Source organism: Crocodylus siamensis, chromosome 2, assembly GCF_052110815.1.
Source record: "Crocodylus siamensis isolate JL-2025a chromosome 2, ASM5211081v1, whole genome shotgun sequence".
Classification (NCBI taxonomy): Eukaryota; Metazoa; Chordata; order Crocodylia; family Crocodylidae; genus Crocodylus; species Crocodylus siamensis.
Genome location: NC_143396.1, coordinates 101,030,529 through 101,048,984, shown reverse-complemented (window position 1 = coordinate 101,048,984; position 18,456 = coordinate 101,030,529). Strand labels below are relative to the sequence as shown.

General features: G+C 43.0%; 1 protein-coding gene across 7 annotated transcripts in view; it reads right to left on the bottom strand.

The window, feature by feature from the left end:
- ELF2 (E74 like ETS transcription factor 2) overlaps positions 1–18,456 on the bottom strand; it is a 67,227-nt gene that overhangs the window by 23,507 nt on the left and 25,264 nt on the right. The window contains exon 1 of one of the 7 annotated variants that reach the window (XM_090036533.1): positions 8,805–9,084. The exons of the other annotated variants lie outside the window; for them this stretch is intronic. Coding sequence (XP_089892659.1) covers positions 8,805–8,892 — 88 coding nt within the window. The 5' untranslated portion in view covers positions 8,893–9,084. Of the gene's footprint in view, positions 1–8,804; positions 9,085–18,456 lie in introns of those variants that run through there. 7 annotated transcript variants of the gene reach the window in all.

Sequence of the window (18,456 nt, the reverse complement as noted above, 5' to 3'; positions counted from 1 at the left end):
AATTCCCTAATACTTTCCCAGCTGCAATTTTTGGATCCCACTACCTCTACTTCTGCTGCAGATACAGTCACTCAAGCAGCAGCAGCAGAATGAAAGTGCCATGATCCTGACACTTCTGGTGCCCAGAATCCTAAACAGCTGCAATGAACCTGACCAGTCTTGCTCTGGCCCTGTGTACCTGAGCATGTTCTTTTTACATAAAAGCTTCAAATCTGGAAATTGATAGCTCTCACCCCCTTCACTCTACGGGCAGTGTAGAGTGAAGGGCATCTATGGGGAATGGAAATGCTGCTGTCAGTATTTATACAATATCAATTCTATACCAGATCTTGACAACAGAAGTTCCAAGGTACTGTGAATATAATAAAACATAAAAAAAAAACCCCAATTTTCAAACATCTCAAAATCATTCTGGCATTTTTCCCCAATAGACAACTATGAATTAGACCCAGTATATTAAACACCAAATAAGTACCACATCAGCCAGAGCTACTCCACAAATCAAGGGAGCTACATGCCTCTTTGACTTAGCTGGTCATTCTGCTAGTTTAAAAAAAGACAGACTTTTTATAAACTCTTTCCTAGCTCTACCCAGACACTCCATGTATAAAATTTCTAAAAGCATCTAATTTATGTTTCTAAAACCGATTGAAATATCACTCCACATGGATAGAGTTTCTGTTTGTTTGGTTTTGGTTTTTATATCTTTGTTTGATGGATGAAAAGTTGCACATTTTCCACCCGTGTTAGTTCATTTATGGTGGAGTAATATGATTGAAAAGGCCATTTAAATATTCCTTAAGATAAAAGCCTCTATCGAAGCTAACAATCACCTCTCCTAGACTTCAACAGAGCCACTTCATAGCTTCTAAAGCTTTAAACATACTAGCATTAAAGGGGCTTTTCAATCATGCTAAGGTAACTCAAGTGAAACAACTGGATGAGGGGAAAACCCACGCCCATCCATATAAGCTATGGTTTTGCTAAGTACATATTTTCATCTGTTAATACCCAAACAAAACGTGCCCAATCTCTTCTAGAAAGCACAGCACAAGACTCAGAACCCATAAGAAAGAAAAGTAAAATGATATAAAATCACTTTTGTACCCTCCAAAGTAGAGGCTGCTCCAGGTGTTTGAAATAATTCTCTTGAGAGACTCTCTTAATAAGCAACACAGCTCCATCTCTGCAGTGTTGTATGTTGGGGCTTTGCATATTTTATTTATCTATACATTATTGGCAGCTGCAGCAACCCCTGGATTCAAAGATGCTCTCTACCATGGTTCATTGACAGGTATGATCTCCTCACCTCTCTCACACACAAAACCTAGTTCTAACCCAATGCTTAACACTCCCCTACCCATCAGGCTTGTAAGTGGTTCTCAGAAGGTCACCTTAGAAACTTCTTCCAAATTTCTGAAAAGCAAAGATATTTTGATAATATCTTTTACTGAATTAAACAGTTGGAAGAGATGTTAAACGAAACTCAAACTTTCAACACTCAAAGTCTACTACTTCTGGATTTCCTCTATCAGAGGAATCCTTCCTGGATAGAACTAGATCCTTTAAAGACTGCACCTGCAGCAACAAAAAACAAAACAAAACAAAACAAAAAATCAACCTTTCTCCCCCCCCCCCCCCCCAAAAACATACACCCTTTGGTACAACGCAAACTTGAACAAATTAAAAAGAAAGTAAAGAAGGAATATTTACAGCTACATCAGTTACCTATATGAGAAATATAAGAGAATAAGGCATCAATAAAATAATGGTGAATTAGATAGAAAGTTATCTTTGATCAGGGCCAGTGACCACAGTTTTGACTTTTCAGAATTCACAAAAAAAGGACCAACTCCACCTGAAAGCATGAGAACACAGACGGGCTAGTTTTGACACATTTCACTTGGATCTCTTCTCCATTCTGAAAAGTCTTCAATCCTCAGAACATGGTCAATGGCATGTTTGACAGGAGCAGAACCTGATGAAGCTTCATAATAAAAAAGAGATTTCCTGGAGATTCTGGACAAGTTTTCCTACCAGGAGAACAAACCTGAGAGAATTCTCCCAGATTATCTGAATGTGTATACACCGCCCCAGTTGGAGAGTGAGGAGGAGGAGCTTCTGCCAGACCTTCTCAAAACAACAGACAGAATAAGTAAAGCAGGTAGCAGCTCTTGAAGATAACTGTATAAGGAAGGGCAGTCCATTACCTAACACTCCCTCTTGTCATCATCTTTATATCATCACATAAAAGTGGTAAGAAAAAGAAAGATAATGGATGTTCCAACTAAATCTGAGATTAGTCATAAAAAGCTACACTGTGAAGTGAAATTTAAGGCACTGCACAGTAGCATTTCAACAACAATGAAAACAGGCTGTCCCTACATTTAATATATTGACAACCTCAACCTTTAATATTACAACATATAACAACTACGCTGTGGTAAAAAAAAAAACAACTTTATTTTCTAATTAAGAAAAAAAAAATCTTCAAATTTTAAAAATGTCCCAATACAATCTGGCTCAGGGCATAGGTAGAAATATTACTATGAACTATATTCATTTGAAAAACTCAAAACACAAAGAAAGGAACTGTACCACCTAGTCAGTTCAGTACAAAGACCTAACTCTAACATCTAAAAAAAAAAATCACCTAAGATGAATCTCTACCTACTTAAGTTAAATGGTTTTGCAGGACTTGGTCTGAGAAGACCACAAGAACTGAGACCCCTACAGATCTGGAACAATTCAGAACTGATATGCCATTCTTCAAGCCAAACTTACCTTACCAGGTATATAAAACAACTTGATTGCACTGATATGTTTTAGATGAGTTATAATATACTGGTATCTTCAAAAACATTTTGTTAAGAAAAACAACCTTTATAAAGTTATGAAGGACCAACCAAACCAAACACTGCAAGAACTGTCAAATCAGTAATTATTAGTTGGATTTGCTATGGTCATTCCTGGGAACCAAGGAAGCCACCAGAAAAAGAGAAACAAGTTTTAATTATTAAAAATCAATCCACATTTTTATTTGCTACTAATCAAATGTCTTTATGTTTCATGTCCATCTTTCTAAACAAACAGCATGTAGACTAGATTTTTTAAGGCTCTCACCAGCTGCTACAAAATACCAAACTTGGTAATTAAGCCTGACAGGACTATACTTCAGCATTACAGAAGAGAATCCTGGCAACAAACCCAGTTTGTTACAATGTTCCGAGTTTTAAAATAAAATACAGTACCAAAATGAATTAAGGGGGAAGCTAGAATTAAAACCTGCTACTTTTTATAAACTATGCAGCAAATCCCAGCCTATTATCTTAACAATTAGGATTATCAATATTACAAGGTCAACACTTAATTGCAACACTCGATTTTCAATAGCTTATCCTTTAAGACAATCAGGCAACTAGAACAAGACTACTGAAAATTAACAATTCCAGCATGAAAGCTGGTCAAATAGGTGAAAAGTAAATGGCTTCTAACAGACCTAATTAAAGTCTAATGAATTTCATATGCACATTTTAATTCTACCAAAATATTTCAAAGAGCAAAGAAAACAGTAAATGTTAGACAAGATTACTATTTAATTCATAATATAATTAAATTGCTAAGCTATCACTATATGCATTCACATAAACCCAAAAACACTTTCCAAACAGACTGAACCACTCACCAAAAGGACCTGTCATTGTACTGGGTGGTTCTTAAAAGCAATTTGTTCAAGGAATCAACCAATCAAATATTCTGCAGTAAGTCCAATTTAGTTACTGAAACATTTGCATAAGACTGTTTAAGAATGACAATTACACACCTACTGAAAAAAAACAGTAGAGGTAAAAATAAATATGTCCATACCGTTGTTTCCTTGTTTGTTAACATATTCATATGCCAATTTTAAGTGAAATAATGTTCTGTTCCAACAACAAAAAAAAGAGGTGTTCTTAGTTAAAACTCCTTTACTTCAAGAACTTTTACCAACAACAGTCAAGAAAACTTGAACCTTTGCCACTTTTTCCCCCAATTACAATACTTGTACTAGGTATGCATCAGAATCCACTCTACACAGAAAAACCAAAACACTGGAGAATGCAAATCTGAGGTTAGGGGATTGCTCTCTTAAATCCACTTGCTACTCTGTAGTTAAGTAGACAAATATAGTGTCTTCCAAGTGGCCACAGTTAGAGTGCAAGGACAACCATTTCCACCACTGCAAAGTAAGTATCAAGTGAGGTCCCTTCCAGCCCCTAGGCAACTATGAAATAGTTAAAAGGTCAGAAAGAGCAGCCCACCAACCAGTTCCAATGCTTGCAAACCTCTACATTTTGTCTACACTTTAGAATTCAGCCAATTAAAACTTCTAAAATATTATAAAACATTTTATGTTTGTCAACAAAAAGTGGTCCAAAAATACTTTTCAGAAGATTTATTGAAGTCAATCAAAGCCAGCAGTGCCCTCCCTTGGTTTGTAAAACTCCTCTGAATCTACTTATTCTGAGAACCAAGCAAAGAATTTTAAGATAGGGACCTGAAAGGCACTGCAACCTGAATGGTTTAGGGCAGTGCTTGTAGGCTACCAGAGCAAAATAAACCAATTCAGTTTGGAAGCATGAACACAATAACTACCTGTCTTCAAAAGTATACAACGACAAACACTTCAACTCTCTAGTGAAGAGATACTTTGAAGGTCTTAGCCAAATCATCCTGTTCGTCCACATAAATCGCCTGGCTACCTACATTAAGCATGTAGGATTTAACCTTTACATCAGTGGTTCCCAATCTGTCGTACACATACCACCAGCGGTACGCAGACAGCCTGCCAGCAGTACGTGTTAACAGATTTATTAAAATTACTTTACATGACAAAAATTTGCTGGTGGTACTTAAGGTTGTATCATTTTAAATTGGCGATGCACAATCTCTCAGAGTTTGGGAACTGCTATTTTAGATAACATTTTTCAAAAGGATCTACTCCTTGGTAGATTGGTGCTCAATCTCTGGACTGTGGGCCAGATCTGACCCACTCCTCACAGGGCCAGAAATTAACTGGGGTGGAGGGAGAATATCTGGTTGCAGTGTTAATTGCTGCTCCCCTGCTATCAAGTTTTCAAGCCTGTGAGAAGTCCTCCCACAGCCCAGATGACATGGCCATACACTCTAGACTGTGCTGGTGTACAGGGTCACTCTGCAGCTGGATCACATGCATGAACCAGCCCCATGCTGGATGTGGCCCACAAACCAGCCCCACACCACTAATCTGATCTGTGGAACCAGAAGACTAAGAACCACTGTACTACAACAGATTATACAACCTCACCCCCACTCTTCTCTTGACAGGTTTAAATTGATTTAGGCTTCAGTTGTTTCTAGTTTCAAACTTTTTTCCCCCAGCCCTGGAAATTGTAGCAATCAACTAAACAAACAGATCTAAAATACATCTGGGTGTCTTTAGACAGAAACTTCTATTTTGCAGGGCCTGTATTCTATTGGCAAAAGCAAACCTTTCTTTTTCCCCGCCTCATCACTCCTACTTGGCAATACTTGTCTATTAATCCAAACATATATTACTTTTTAAAAATATGAACTTTAAGGCATTACTATATTAATGAACTCAGCTGAAACACCTCAGCAGTGTGAAGCATTTTTTCTCTGTGTGTATAGTAGAGCATATCTACTTTCTCTAGGATAGTAATATTTTCAGTATGCTGATAGATAACAGGGCACTTGCACAGAGCACATGTTCTCATTCTAGTCATCTCCCAAAGTAAACTATAAACAACTTTCTATTATTAAATAGGATACAAAGAGAAACTCAAGCAGACTGAACTTGTTAAAGCATGATTTAGCCACTATATCTAATTTAGCCATTTCAATTGCCAAACTCTAAAGACTATATTTCTACTTAGGACTTCCCCCTTCTAAGTCATTGTCTTCACTGCTAAATACAGAGTCTCTATCAGTAAGTAGTATCCATAAATTGTAAGAGAACAATGAAGATAAAACTGTTTCATTATAATGAAAGTGATGTCAAAACTGAGCAATTTTTTAATGTATCTCAATTTTAATGACTAGTTAATTTATCAATGCCTATAAATATGAATTAAACTATGGTTTTGAGTGGTATAATCTCCCTAGCCCAGAAATACTTTCCAGAAGTCAATGCGACACTTTTAACATCAAATGTTAGGTCAACAGTTAAACATTTTTAATGTTTAATGAAGACAATAAAAACACTGATCTATGTGACAGTGTATCTGGTTTATGTATTTAACAACATCCCAGACAAGCTTGAAGTCCCAGTACTCTAACAAAAATCCTCTCTCTACAGTTTTACATAAAAGGGCAGGGGCTGGTTATGGATAGGCAACTAAATATGAAAGTTTTACACAGATTTCTAGGCATGTGCAGGTGTACCAAAAATCACATACAAGAGTGATTCTCAACCTTCTCCCATAACCAGACACTGCTTCTTCCTCTTTATCCTTCCTATTTCCTTGTCCAAAACCCTATACTGGATGGGCAGAGGATGCAGTCACTTGACACCTGGTGGTGATCCTGCCTCCAAATTGAACACATTATTTTGCTACATGATAATACCATTTCATTAAACCACACTTTCAGCATATGAGCACACAACCCAGTCTTTTTAGTTTTTTCCCAACCTAAAGGTCCATATAGAAGCCACTATTCTTCCAGTGAGTAACTAAATGACACTCCCCTGCAAAGTTCTTTCATTGGCTGGAGGTATCATCCTGGAGCTACACAAAAAAAGTGGCTTCCAAAAGGTCTAAAGGGCCTGCTCCTAGTCCCTTGTCATTTAAAACAAGTCCTTTTCAAACGGTGTGCCACGAGGATTGTGGAATGAGAAGGAAGTTCTCCAGCTGCCTAGCGCTAACAAATAAGTCACATTGATAAGATATTCACAGAAGACTTGCAGCATGTTGGCTGTGAGGGGCGGGGGGGAGAGAACCAGTGAGCAAAAGGAAATTTACTCCTGCAGTTCATGAACCCCTGAACAGCAGAATTTTGCTGGGGAGATGCGTTACAATGAGCTCATAGGTATGAGGATGAGGAATGCCTTAACAGGTGTGCTGCAGAAAATGTTTGTTAACGTAAGTGTGCCTTGGCCTTGAAAAGGTTGGGAAACACTGATTTAGAGGGCACCAAGAACTGTTTTTCCTACAAGAGTTGAGGTGAACTAAGAGCAGCAATTCAGGCATATGGGGTCTGGACTGGAAGTAGATTTAAGCCTTTATACCACTGGTGCCCACAACCTTGCAGGAAGCAGGACACAGACCGCCATGCTAACAGGATTGTGCTCTGTGGCTTGAAGTCTGGGGTTTGACATGGATTTGGCTTCTTGGACTCCCACACATGCATGAAGCCTGCTTTGACACGCTGGAAATCCAGCATGCTGGAGCACAAAAATCAACATACTCAGGCAGTCATCCGTGCGGCATCTCTACTCTGAAAAAATGGCAAGAGGGTGCTTTGAAATAACACATGTTGGATGAGCTTAAATTCAAAGTGCCCCACCACCATTTCTTGAGCACGGGCAGGCATACAATGCTGTTACATGTGACACACAGGAACTTCTAATGAGCACAGCTTGCTAGCTAAAACACTGGGCGGTACCCCAAAGGACATGTAAAAATGCCCCATAAGATCCCTATGGCTGTTGGCAGTTATGAGGTCACTTGGGGTAAAGATGCTGCTGCCCAAGACAAAACCCCGGCTACTTCCTTCATAGGTTTAATTAATTAGAAGACTTCGAAGCTCGGGATTAGTAGGGAAGCAGCACTGTTTCTGCCCCATGCTTTGCACGGGCTTGCATCTACTGGAAGCTGTTCCGCTCCCAGGGTCCCGACACGCTGCCATGGGGCGGCGGCGGCGCCCCCCCTCGCAGGGCTCAAGACGTCGCAGCCCGAGGAGCGGCTCCCAACAGCACGTGCGAGCTCAGCCTGCAGCACTCAGAGACCGGGTCCGGGTCCGGGTCGTCCCCGCTGAGCCTTGGGGCCCTGAAGCCTTCGCCCCCGCGCGGCCCATGCGCGGGCTCGGCCCGCACGCGTGCCCCCACTTCCGTGTTTACAATCCTCTTCCCTCCAATTCCGTGCGCGCATTGTCAGCGCCCGCGGAGCTGCCACTCAGGCGTGCGCCCCATGCCCATTGGCCCAGGCCAGCCCGCGCCCCGCCCCCTCGACCCCCCGCCTTCAGATTCCGAACGTCTCAGGCAGCTGATTGGCCAACGCGGCCTGTCGCTGCCCTAGCGCTCGGGCCCTGAGGGAGCGCGGCGCTTCCGCTACGGGGCTCGGCGGGGGAGGGGGCGGGTAGGTTGGCTGCCCCTCCGCGCCCCCCACCGCTGGCGCGGGCCCGCGACACGCGATGTTAAGGGCCTGGGCCCGGGGTGGCTGGTGCTTGTAGGCAGGCTGTGCGCAGACAGCGTGGCGGCGACAGGGGGAGGGGGCAACACAACGCACCTCTCGCACTTCCTGGTTCTCGCCCGCCCGCGGCCCCGAGCTCCGCGCGCCCCGCACAATTTCCCCGCGCGCGAGGGGGGAGGGCCCGGCGCGGCGCTGCCCGGCCCCGCTGCCCGGCTGGTCGCTGCCCAAGGTGATCATCACTTCCTGATTCGCCTCCATTACTTCAGCCCGCGCCGCAGCCGCAGCCGCTGTGCAACCTGCCCGGCCCCGGCCGCGGGCTGCCCCAGTCGCCCGCCCCGCCCAGCCCCGCACGCACGCACGCGCGGGCAGCCCGGCCAGGCGCGGGGCGGCGCGGACGGGCGGGCCGGCGCTTACCGGCCCGGATGAGCAGGTCGAGCTGGTTCGTGGGCCCCTCATGCAGAGACGTCGCCATGTTGATGCCGCCGCCGGAGCGGCTTCGCATGGAGTTGGCGGCGCGCGCCGATTGGAGGGAGGGCGGGCGCGCGGGGCGGACGCGCGGATCCTTCCGCACCCGCCGGCAGCCGCGCCGGCCCGGGCTGCGCTGCCCCACAACACAACGCGGCGGCGGCGGCTGGAGCGCTTCCTCCAGCGCAGCGAGGCGCACGCGATCCTTCCGCCGCCAGCCCCAGACAGGAAGTGCCGCGCTGCCACTCACCGCCGCGCGCGGGGCTGGGGGGAGGGCGGCAGGGGGGGGACAGCCCGCGGCTCCCATCCCGCCAGGTAGGCGAGAGGCACCGGCGGCAGCAGCGAGGCCCTCAGCCCCTGGCGGCCGCTCCCCCGGGGACCCGAGGGGGGCACGTTCCTGGCTGGGGCCGGAGGCTGCCCGGGCCGCCGCGGCCGAAGGAGGAGCAGAGCAAGTTCAGCTTGAAACTCGCTCTGCTTCCCGCTCTCCTCTGCTTGCAGGAGACGTCTGCGCCTGCTTCATTTCCTCGTGCCCTGAACCCCCTCAGTAGTACGCAGATGGTCCCCCGGGCACTTCAGATAGGTGCCCCTCTCTTAGCCAAAGGGGAAAAGGCCATTTGTGAGAGGAGGGCTAACGGCTAGGATTTAAATCTCCCAGGGGGAGTCTGGGATTCTTCAGTGGGGGTGGGAAAGACCCTGGCTTCCACATCAGTTTAGGAAAGACGACTGCCACCCTGCACTCAGGCCCTTACACTTTGACAACCAAGCCGGGACCTGATATACTTCCTGTGTCCCTGAAAGTTTCCACCTGCCCTGGCCCCTGTAGCCTTTTCCCAGTCTTCAGAAGCTGATCCTTTGGCCAAAGCACCTCTGCTCATGTCAGATCAGAAACTCTATTCATATTTTGCTCTACAAATCAAATAGAAACACCTGCCTGCCAAAAAGACCTGTTTGCTACCAAAAAAAAAGAGTCATGCTGTGCATTTCAGTGTCAGCGACAAACCGCAACCCTTCAATGCCAGGCATCTGAAAAGGAGCACTAAAGAAGAAATATGCAGAGTAACTACTGTCCTTTGCATCCACATACAAAGCACATTTTTAAGCTGAAACTTAAGCAGTCATGTAGAAGGCCACTTGCACCAAAAAAGCAAGTACTCCACGTATTTGAAGTTCCCTCCCAGGTATTTTGCTACAGGCACACAACAGGATGCATACATCTTTAACTCTATCCTGTGCACTAGAAGTTTCAGAAAGAATCTCTATCCAATACAATGAGATCTCCCTCCTACACCCAACAGCTACACAAGTTCCCACCATGTGGCATCAACATGGTAGTAAACATCCTCAGTCCTTAGCAGTCTGTCTCTCACTTCCCTCTCAAGTTTATTTAAGCATAGCTGTGCTCTTAGCTAGAAGAACAGCAGAATTAGACATTCTATTCCTAGACTGCTCCATTTTTTATGCTGACTGTTACTTAGGATGAACCATCCAACACTCAGGTGGCACATCTACACAAGACACTAAATGTGCAGTAGACTAATTCTACTGCACATTAGCATATCACAGCAAAAGCCATGCTAATGTGCAGTAAATATGTTAGTCTACTGCACACTAGCATCACTACAAAGGCGTGCACTGGTGCTACTGTGCAACACTGCCAGTTACTGCGCATTTAGTACCTATTACACGTCATGCTGGGAAAGCCTGTGGTGTAGATGCAACTGCTAATGGAAAAATGCTTCTATGCCAATTACACTGCCATTTGGGAAGATGGGAGCTATCCTGGCAGAAAATTGCCTATGGATTCTTTCAGTTAGGGCAGTTCCTTGCAACTATGGAAGCTCAAGTCAGTTTCTGGAATGAAAATAACCACTGACAGATTCAAGCTTTGCTGCTGCAAGCAGATTGAAACACACCGTTGTAGACTCTAGACCACTGGTTTTCAACCCGTGGCCTGCAGGCCGCATGCAGCCCAATCAGCACACCACTGTGGCCCTTGTGACATCCTGTTAAAACGTTTTTTAAATGGATACACAGGAAGTAAGTGGTGTGGGTGCAGCCCACATAACACACTGAGAGCTGCAAGTGTGGCCCACTATGGCAAACAGGCTGAGAACTACTACTCTAGATATTGGTCTTTGCCTACATTTTAAAAACTTGTGCTTACCTCAGAATATCCTGTCAATGTGCAAGGGACAGGAAAATGAACCATAGTCCAACGTAACATTTATAGCTTGAAGGCAGATGTTCTGCAGACTTTGTCAGTACACACTTCATTAACAAAAAATTACAAAATTAAAATAATCACTTTCCTATCTGGTACATCCTATTGCTAATGCAGTCCTTAAACTTGCTAATTCTTGTGAAACAAATCAGAACACCTGCACATGTCATTTTAACCTTTCAACACATCTACTTCCTAGAAAGTTGTCACATGGCTCAAAAATTCCAGTCTGTTAAAAAAAGTCTCAAGTGCTTGGTGTCATACAGATCTGTCACATTAAAAAAGTTATAAATATGCAAGAGTTACATTTCAACTCATAGCCAACTACATTATAGAAACTTTCACAAAGTACAGAGTTCCAGTTCCAGTTCATTTGAGGCAAACTGTGATTTTCACAATAGGTTTGCAATTTCAAGTCTTTACTTATATAATTTCTAGGATTTAATTGATATATTATGCTAACTAAGGGCTGTCAACCGATGAACCACAGGCCACATCTGTCCCACAAGGGCTTAAAATGCAGCCCCCAGATCCCTGCCTGGTGGCCACTCCCCGCCCTGCTTCATACCTACTGCTGCAGTAGAGGCTGTGATCTCCAAGATCTCCCACTCTCCAGCTTCTGCTTTCTGCCCCTGGATAGGACTGAGCAGGGCAGCAGGAGGGTGCTAAATGCACAGCCAGGGGAGATCTAGGTTGCCTCCACACCAAGATGAACCAATTTGCCCACGTTGTATGTGCGTGGCCAGGAGAGAACTGCTCATGCACAGCGGAGGGAAGCCAACTTGATTGTGCTTCCCAGGCAGCAGGGGAAAATTGGACTGCTTGTGTTCTGCATGTGGCCAAAGGGAAGCTGGTTTGCCTGTGTTGTGCACACAGCCAGAAGGAAGCCAGTTTGCCCACGCTGCATGCACAGCCAAAAAGGCGCTGGTTTACCCATACTGCACTTAGAGCCAAAAAGGAGGTTATAAAAGGAAGCCAACCCATATGGTAGGGAAGAGTCAGGCTGCATGCCATCCATGCAGTTGGGGGAAGTGAGGCTGCCCACCTCGCCGGTGAGAGTGGGGCAAATGGTAGAGATACCTGCAGGGTGTGTGTTGAAGGGGTCAGCAGCTTATGGGGTGTGGAGCCTCCTGCTGTCCAGAAGTTGGACAGCCCCGCACTAACTCTTCTGGAAGAAAATAGGAAGTTGGTATTTAATGTGGGGGCTTTGTTTTGTAGAACAGGCTGCTTCTTGGCAGGTAGCAGGCAGGAAGGACTTTATCATCTGCTGAAACAACTGATTATTACTATTAATGTCAGAAGAAGTCTAATACCTTAACTGAACATATTAACTGGCATAGACAAAATTGCAAGTTGACTTTGTTTTTCCCCCATAGGGAAACTAGGATAGTTGACCCTAGTACTTACAGTAAGACAAGTACAAAAAGCTATATAAAACAGAGTAGGACACTTGACATTATTCACTTGGCATAAACAGGTTTTTAGTGTTTCTTACAGAAGTTTTCAAGCAGGAAGCAATGTTACCTGAATATTGCCTTTTAAAATTATTGTGCAGTCAAAGGCATTCAGGGGCTTGGGCTGCTCTGCTTCCCCCTGGGAAGGCAAGTGGAGATGGTCCCAAGGAACATCTTAAGGAGCAAATGCAACACACATTCAAGAAACCAGTGGAAAAAATGGCAAAAGCAAGATGCTAGTAAAGGGTGACAAAAGCTACTACTTGAAGGTCAGCCTCTCAAAAACAGCACTGGAGCCATTCTGGGTAAAACCATATAAAAGCAGCTGATCAATGTTACTAAAAGATCATGAAAAAATATTAAATGATTTTGGGAGAAATATCCACCACGTAGTAAGTGGTTATGCCCCACAGGATCAACATGTAGAGGAGATTCAGCCATGTTGGAAGTCTATCCAATGAAAAATACTGCTGGGAATCTTGCTACCTGTCTGTTCAGCAAGATTAAATCAGAAAATTGCAGATGAATGACATAAAAAGCTTTCTGTTGCTTATTTTTAAACAAAAGGAAATATTGTATTGCTTCCAGAACAACAGGCCTTGCATGCTATAAAACTGGAAAAATAAGGGTATATGCAAAGTCACTGAAATTTGGAACAGTCCATTTTTTCCAGTTTTCCAATTCCATTGTGGAAAACACAACCAATGCCATATTTGCTTTATGCATTCTCTTGGAAAAGTTCAGAGAAAATAAAAGCAACAACTGACTATCATCTTTGTAGACTTGAAAAAGGTGTAACAATGCATATGTAGCATGTTAAATATGACTGAGTCGGCAGTGGTATGCTAGAAGGATCAATCACATCTGGAATATTTATGATAAAGTGATACCAATAGTCCAGACTAAATACGGCACAGTAAAGAATCTTTGTTAAGTACATCTATATCAGGGGTCACTGCTGAATCCATTTTTATTTTTAGTTGTCATATATGTGATAAATGAGACCAAAAAAAAGGGAACTAACTACCTTAGACTCTTTGTTTGTTAGTGAATTAGTGGTACAAGGGGAAAGAGTATGATGTCCTAAAAGAAACTCTGAAAAGTGGCAATGCACTCTAGAGCAGGACGTTGGCCATATGACATGTTTACACAAGTGTAAAAAAAGTACATTGTATGTCTGGCCCAGCCCTACATGGTGCAACTCACTTAGATCCAGCATCAAAAAAAAAAAGCAAACACCAGAAAAATCAGGAGCAGTCACATTAGTGTTGAGTGTCACACCCCTATCATTCTCTGGTGTAGTTTGTTCAAAGTTTACAAAAAAAGTATTATCTACTTCCTATTACATCCTAATGGCAAGTTACTGTAACATCACCTTTCACAAAAACTGCATCTCTTTTCTGAGCCCACCACTTCTGGAAAGCTTATCTTCTGCTGGCTGTTCTGGTTAATTTACACTGAAGTACAAAAATCAATTTAAAAATTACACCAGTGTAAGTGTTTCATGTATTCAGGCTCTTGGACAAAAAGTCAAGAGCAGAAGGGTCATGATAATCAATCACTGTTAGAAGAAGGGAGCTTAGAAGAGCAAAGGAATTCAAATGTCATGGATCAGTGGTTGCTGACAATAGTGCTCTCCTCAGCAAGGTCTGGCACTGTACCAAAAGCTGCTTTGTACAAATGCCAGGAGTTGACAAAAGCTCTTGGGATAAAAAAAGATCCCAAAAAACTGAAAAGTGCAACAATTCATAATTTGTCCCACTCAAAGACTTGGTCAGTCCCAAGAAAGGAAATCAGCATGTGTTCAGTCACAAAAATGAGGGTGTTGGGGGGCAAAATGTTTTGGCACTCACTGTAGGAAATTACAAGAAAAAGCAAACCACCTGCACGAAGAGTAGGTTGTGCACTTGAAAACAACTGAGCTAGCTACACTACACCGGTGTGAGCATATCCTGCAAAGATTTGAAGACAATATTTGTCAGTCAGTTAATGCAACAAAGATTTAAGATCCTCAAGGGGGAAACCAAAAATAAGGTATCAGTGGACCAAAGTAGTCACTTGGCTCTATAGCTTAGTTGGCATACAACTGACATGTGGCAGAAGGCTGAAATAGCTGCCTATCCCAAACAGAGAATAATATTTTTTTAAGTTTGATTAGAACTAATTACTTTGTTAATAAAACCTTTACAAGTTAAATTCAAGGGTCACAAATTCAAAGTTAAGTGTTAGAAGCAGTTTTATAGATGACAGATTAGGAGGCAGATGTGGAGGATTATGAATAATTATTTTCACCAAGTAAAATTATTTTGTCTTCCAATTCAAAGCAAAAAAAAAAGGGGGGGGGGGGCAACAAAGGATTTAGAATTTGAAGTCATTTTAGGTGTTACTTTTAACAAATGACCATAAGGTTGTTGATGAGTGTTCTTTTAATTGAGTAATGCAACATAATAGAGTAAAATGAGCAGCCCTTGCCAGGATTTTCTATCCTCAGTGCAGTAACACTGTATTTTCTCCTCATGCCAGTGAGGTGCCCAGCATTCCCTTCCACCACTTAGTGTAGAGAGGGTAAAAATTAGCCCATGCAGGAGCTCCCTGCTGGGAAACTGATGGAAGCACTACTGGGAACTGGAAACTAAGTAGGCCCGGAAGGGATGTAGCAGAGACATCCACTGCAATTCAGGCTGAAAACCAGAGATAAACCAAGGAAAAGGCACCTTGGCTGTTGGATTGCAGGGGGCCAGCCCCACTAGGGACTGAATGCAGGACTGGGACTGAACTGAACCCACTGAGGAACTGGTCACAGGAGAGGAAGGTGGCAGGAATAATAAGAGTAGGCTGAGAGGAGAGATAAATGTTAAGATAACCAGGCCAGGTGTTCACCAAGGTCTAACCTAAGTATTTTTGTTCTGGTCTACACAAGAAACTGAACTGGGAGAACCTTCCTCACTGGGCTACAGAGCTAACAGGATCACAGAAGAGAGCAATGCTGGCTTCCAGAAGCGCCCGCAGAGCAAAGTGCTCCTTCCCTACAAGAGCAAGATGGTCCTACCCTACAGAACTGAGGGCCAATTTCCTATTTTCAATTTGTGGCAGGCAAGTAGATGCTTTGAGATAAAGGGGAGGGACAAAAAGCTAGAATTAACCACCAGCATGCAGTAGGCTACATTGAGGCAACCCCTGGACTGTTTTGACTGGATGCACGATACTAAATTGACTGGATGCACAGTAAAGAAATAGCCAAAAATAAACAAGAAATTGCAGAGGGGCTGGCCGTGTCCCTTCTCTATTTGAATGTTTAGAAGCAAAAGCACAAAACTGAAGCTGAAAGATGACAGAGACAAATAATTAAATGCCCACCACTGTGGTAAACTGGGGAAAAAAACTTCATAGCTTGATGGATTCAAATACTGATACAAGTTTCTTGTAGCTTAAAATACATTTTAGATGATTTTTTTTTTCCAAACAAAGATTAAATCATCATGGAGGCCAGTTTTCTCTAGAGAGAAAAGATATTGCTCACCTAGCAAACAGTGCGGTAATAAAGAACTGAGGACAGGAGATGTCATTCTGCTGAAAATTGCTATTGCACTTCCAGGGTGAAACTTTAGAGGAACATATTTCTAAATTCTTAAACTAGACTCCAAGAATACCCAAGATGATGTGGAAAAACACAGCATCACTATATATCCATCCTTAGTAATGTACCAGTGGAGACGCTGGCTTCTCTTGCAGAGCCTTAAAGTAGGAAATTGCACACGCACTGCATAGTAAAAGTAGAGTAGGCAAAAACAGAACTTGGAAAAGCTGACTACTGGAAGAAGGTGGGAAATGAATATCCAACCAGAATAATCTTTATTTCTGGCACTTACCATTCTAGAAAGTTTACAGAATTCTTAATAGTCACCACTCTATAAGCAGTTCACCTGATGTGCACTCAGAGCTACCTGAATCTTCGTGTGTTGTCTGTGTGAGATGACAAGACATTTCCTTTTTAGACACTATGATCAATATCCAGAATGGTAAAAGACAAACCACCATATACAAGAAACCCATGGACCAACATACATATCTACACACAACCAGCAATCACCCTAACCACACCAAAAAAGCTGTAAAATACAGCCAAGCCTTCCAATACCACCGGATTTGCACTGAGGAGAATATCCTCGATCGTCACCCCGCAAATCTCAAAAGGGCTTTCACCCAACAAGGACACTCCTCCAGAGAGACAGATTGCACTTTTGAAAGAGCCACTTAGACCACATGAAGAATTGCTGCAGTATAAAAACAAGTTCCCCAATAATCACACACCATTAGTTATGACATACCATCTCTTCCCTGGAACCTATACAGAAAATCCTCAAACAACTGCAACCCATACTAGAAAAAGACCCAATTCTTAAAAGAGATCTTTCCAGAACCACCCATCCTAGCCTTTACACAAGCACTGAACCTCACCAACCTCATCACCTGAAGCAAATTTCCTATGGCCCAAAGCATATTGAATAGATCCAGACCATGCTAGGACAAGAAATGTAAAACCTGCCAACACATCTCCACACACCCCCCCCCCCCCACAAAAAACAACACCCCACAACTAAACTGTCACCATTCCTGGATCTTACACCTGCACCTCCAGAAATGTTACACATCTCATTCAGTGGTCCTCATGGAAAATATGTAGGAGAAACCAAACAACTGCGTACCAGAAAGAACACACTCTGAAAATCTATCAAAGACAAAAATACTCAACTACCTGTGGATGCACGCTTCTCACAAGACAACCACTCTCTCCAATCTCTCAGTGCTAATTCTCAAAAGGGAATTTACAAAACGCATCTTGAAGACAAGCCTACAAGCTTTACTTCATAAATCTACTGGATGCAAAAAAATCATGGACTAAATATAGACACTGGAGTCATGGCACGTTAAAACCTTCCTGCCATCAGATAACCCCAGGTAACCTCTCTGCATTTTACCAGCTACATTCTAATCACCACGTCAACATTCCCACTATTCTCTCCACCCACCTGCCTGTCTCACCCCTATTGTCTCCCATTCCCTCTGATCCCCACTGCCATACATTTGCATTTTCACAGACCTGCATTTTGCATATTGGTTTCGATTCTACCATGGAGAACACAACATCAACCAACAGACTCTTCCTTTGCCTGAAGAAGGGTGTTTGTGCCCAAAAGCTTGCAAAGAACAATTTTTCCAGCTATTTAGTTGATCTAATAAAAAAAATATCACATTTACCCAAAGAACCTTGTCTGCCTATGTCCTTAGACCAACATGCTACAACCAGTAACCCTAAAGCTACAAGTCTGAGTAAGTGTCTATCAGTCTCCTGGAGTTGCAGGTTGTATAATAAAGTAAGTACAGCTTCTCTAAGAATACACGCATTTTCTTTTAGTTAATACTACTTTCCAAAAGCAGAAGAATGGCTCTTCAGTTGGAATTAAAGACAAAAGGCTTAAATCCCAGCCTTATCTTTTTTTTAATGTAGCAGGGCCTCACTGAGACAAAAGCAAGCATACTCTGCTATTCCACACGATGCTTTGATTACAGGTCAGTGTGTCTGTTTGCCAGAGCTCCAATATTTCCATTGCACATCCAATTAGATTTGAGAATGTTATTATATTCACATGGTTAAATCTAAATGGATAGAGCTCACAGACAGCTGACCTGGCATCTAAATAACTTTGTTTTCAGGCAGCTTGCTGTCAATCATAGCCCTGAAATGCAGCTCAACTCTGGAAAACTGTTTTTGGAAATAGTATTTCTTATAGATTTGTTGTCCTTTGTGATTAAAATGAGAGTCACTGATAAACTCCTACTAGCACTCTGAAACCAAAGCAGCTTTGACACCAAATTGGATTTAATTTTGATTTATGTCCTAATTGTTAAGTTCCAAACAAACAAA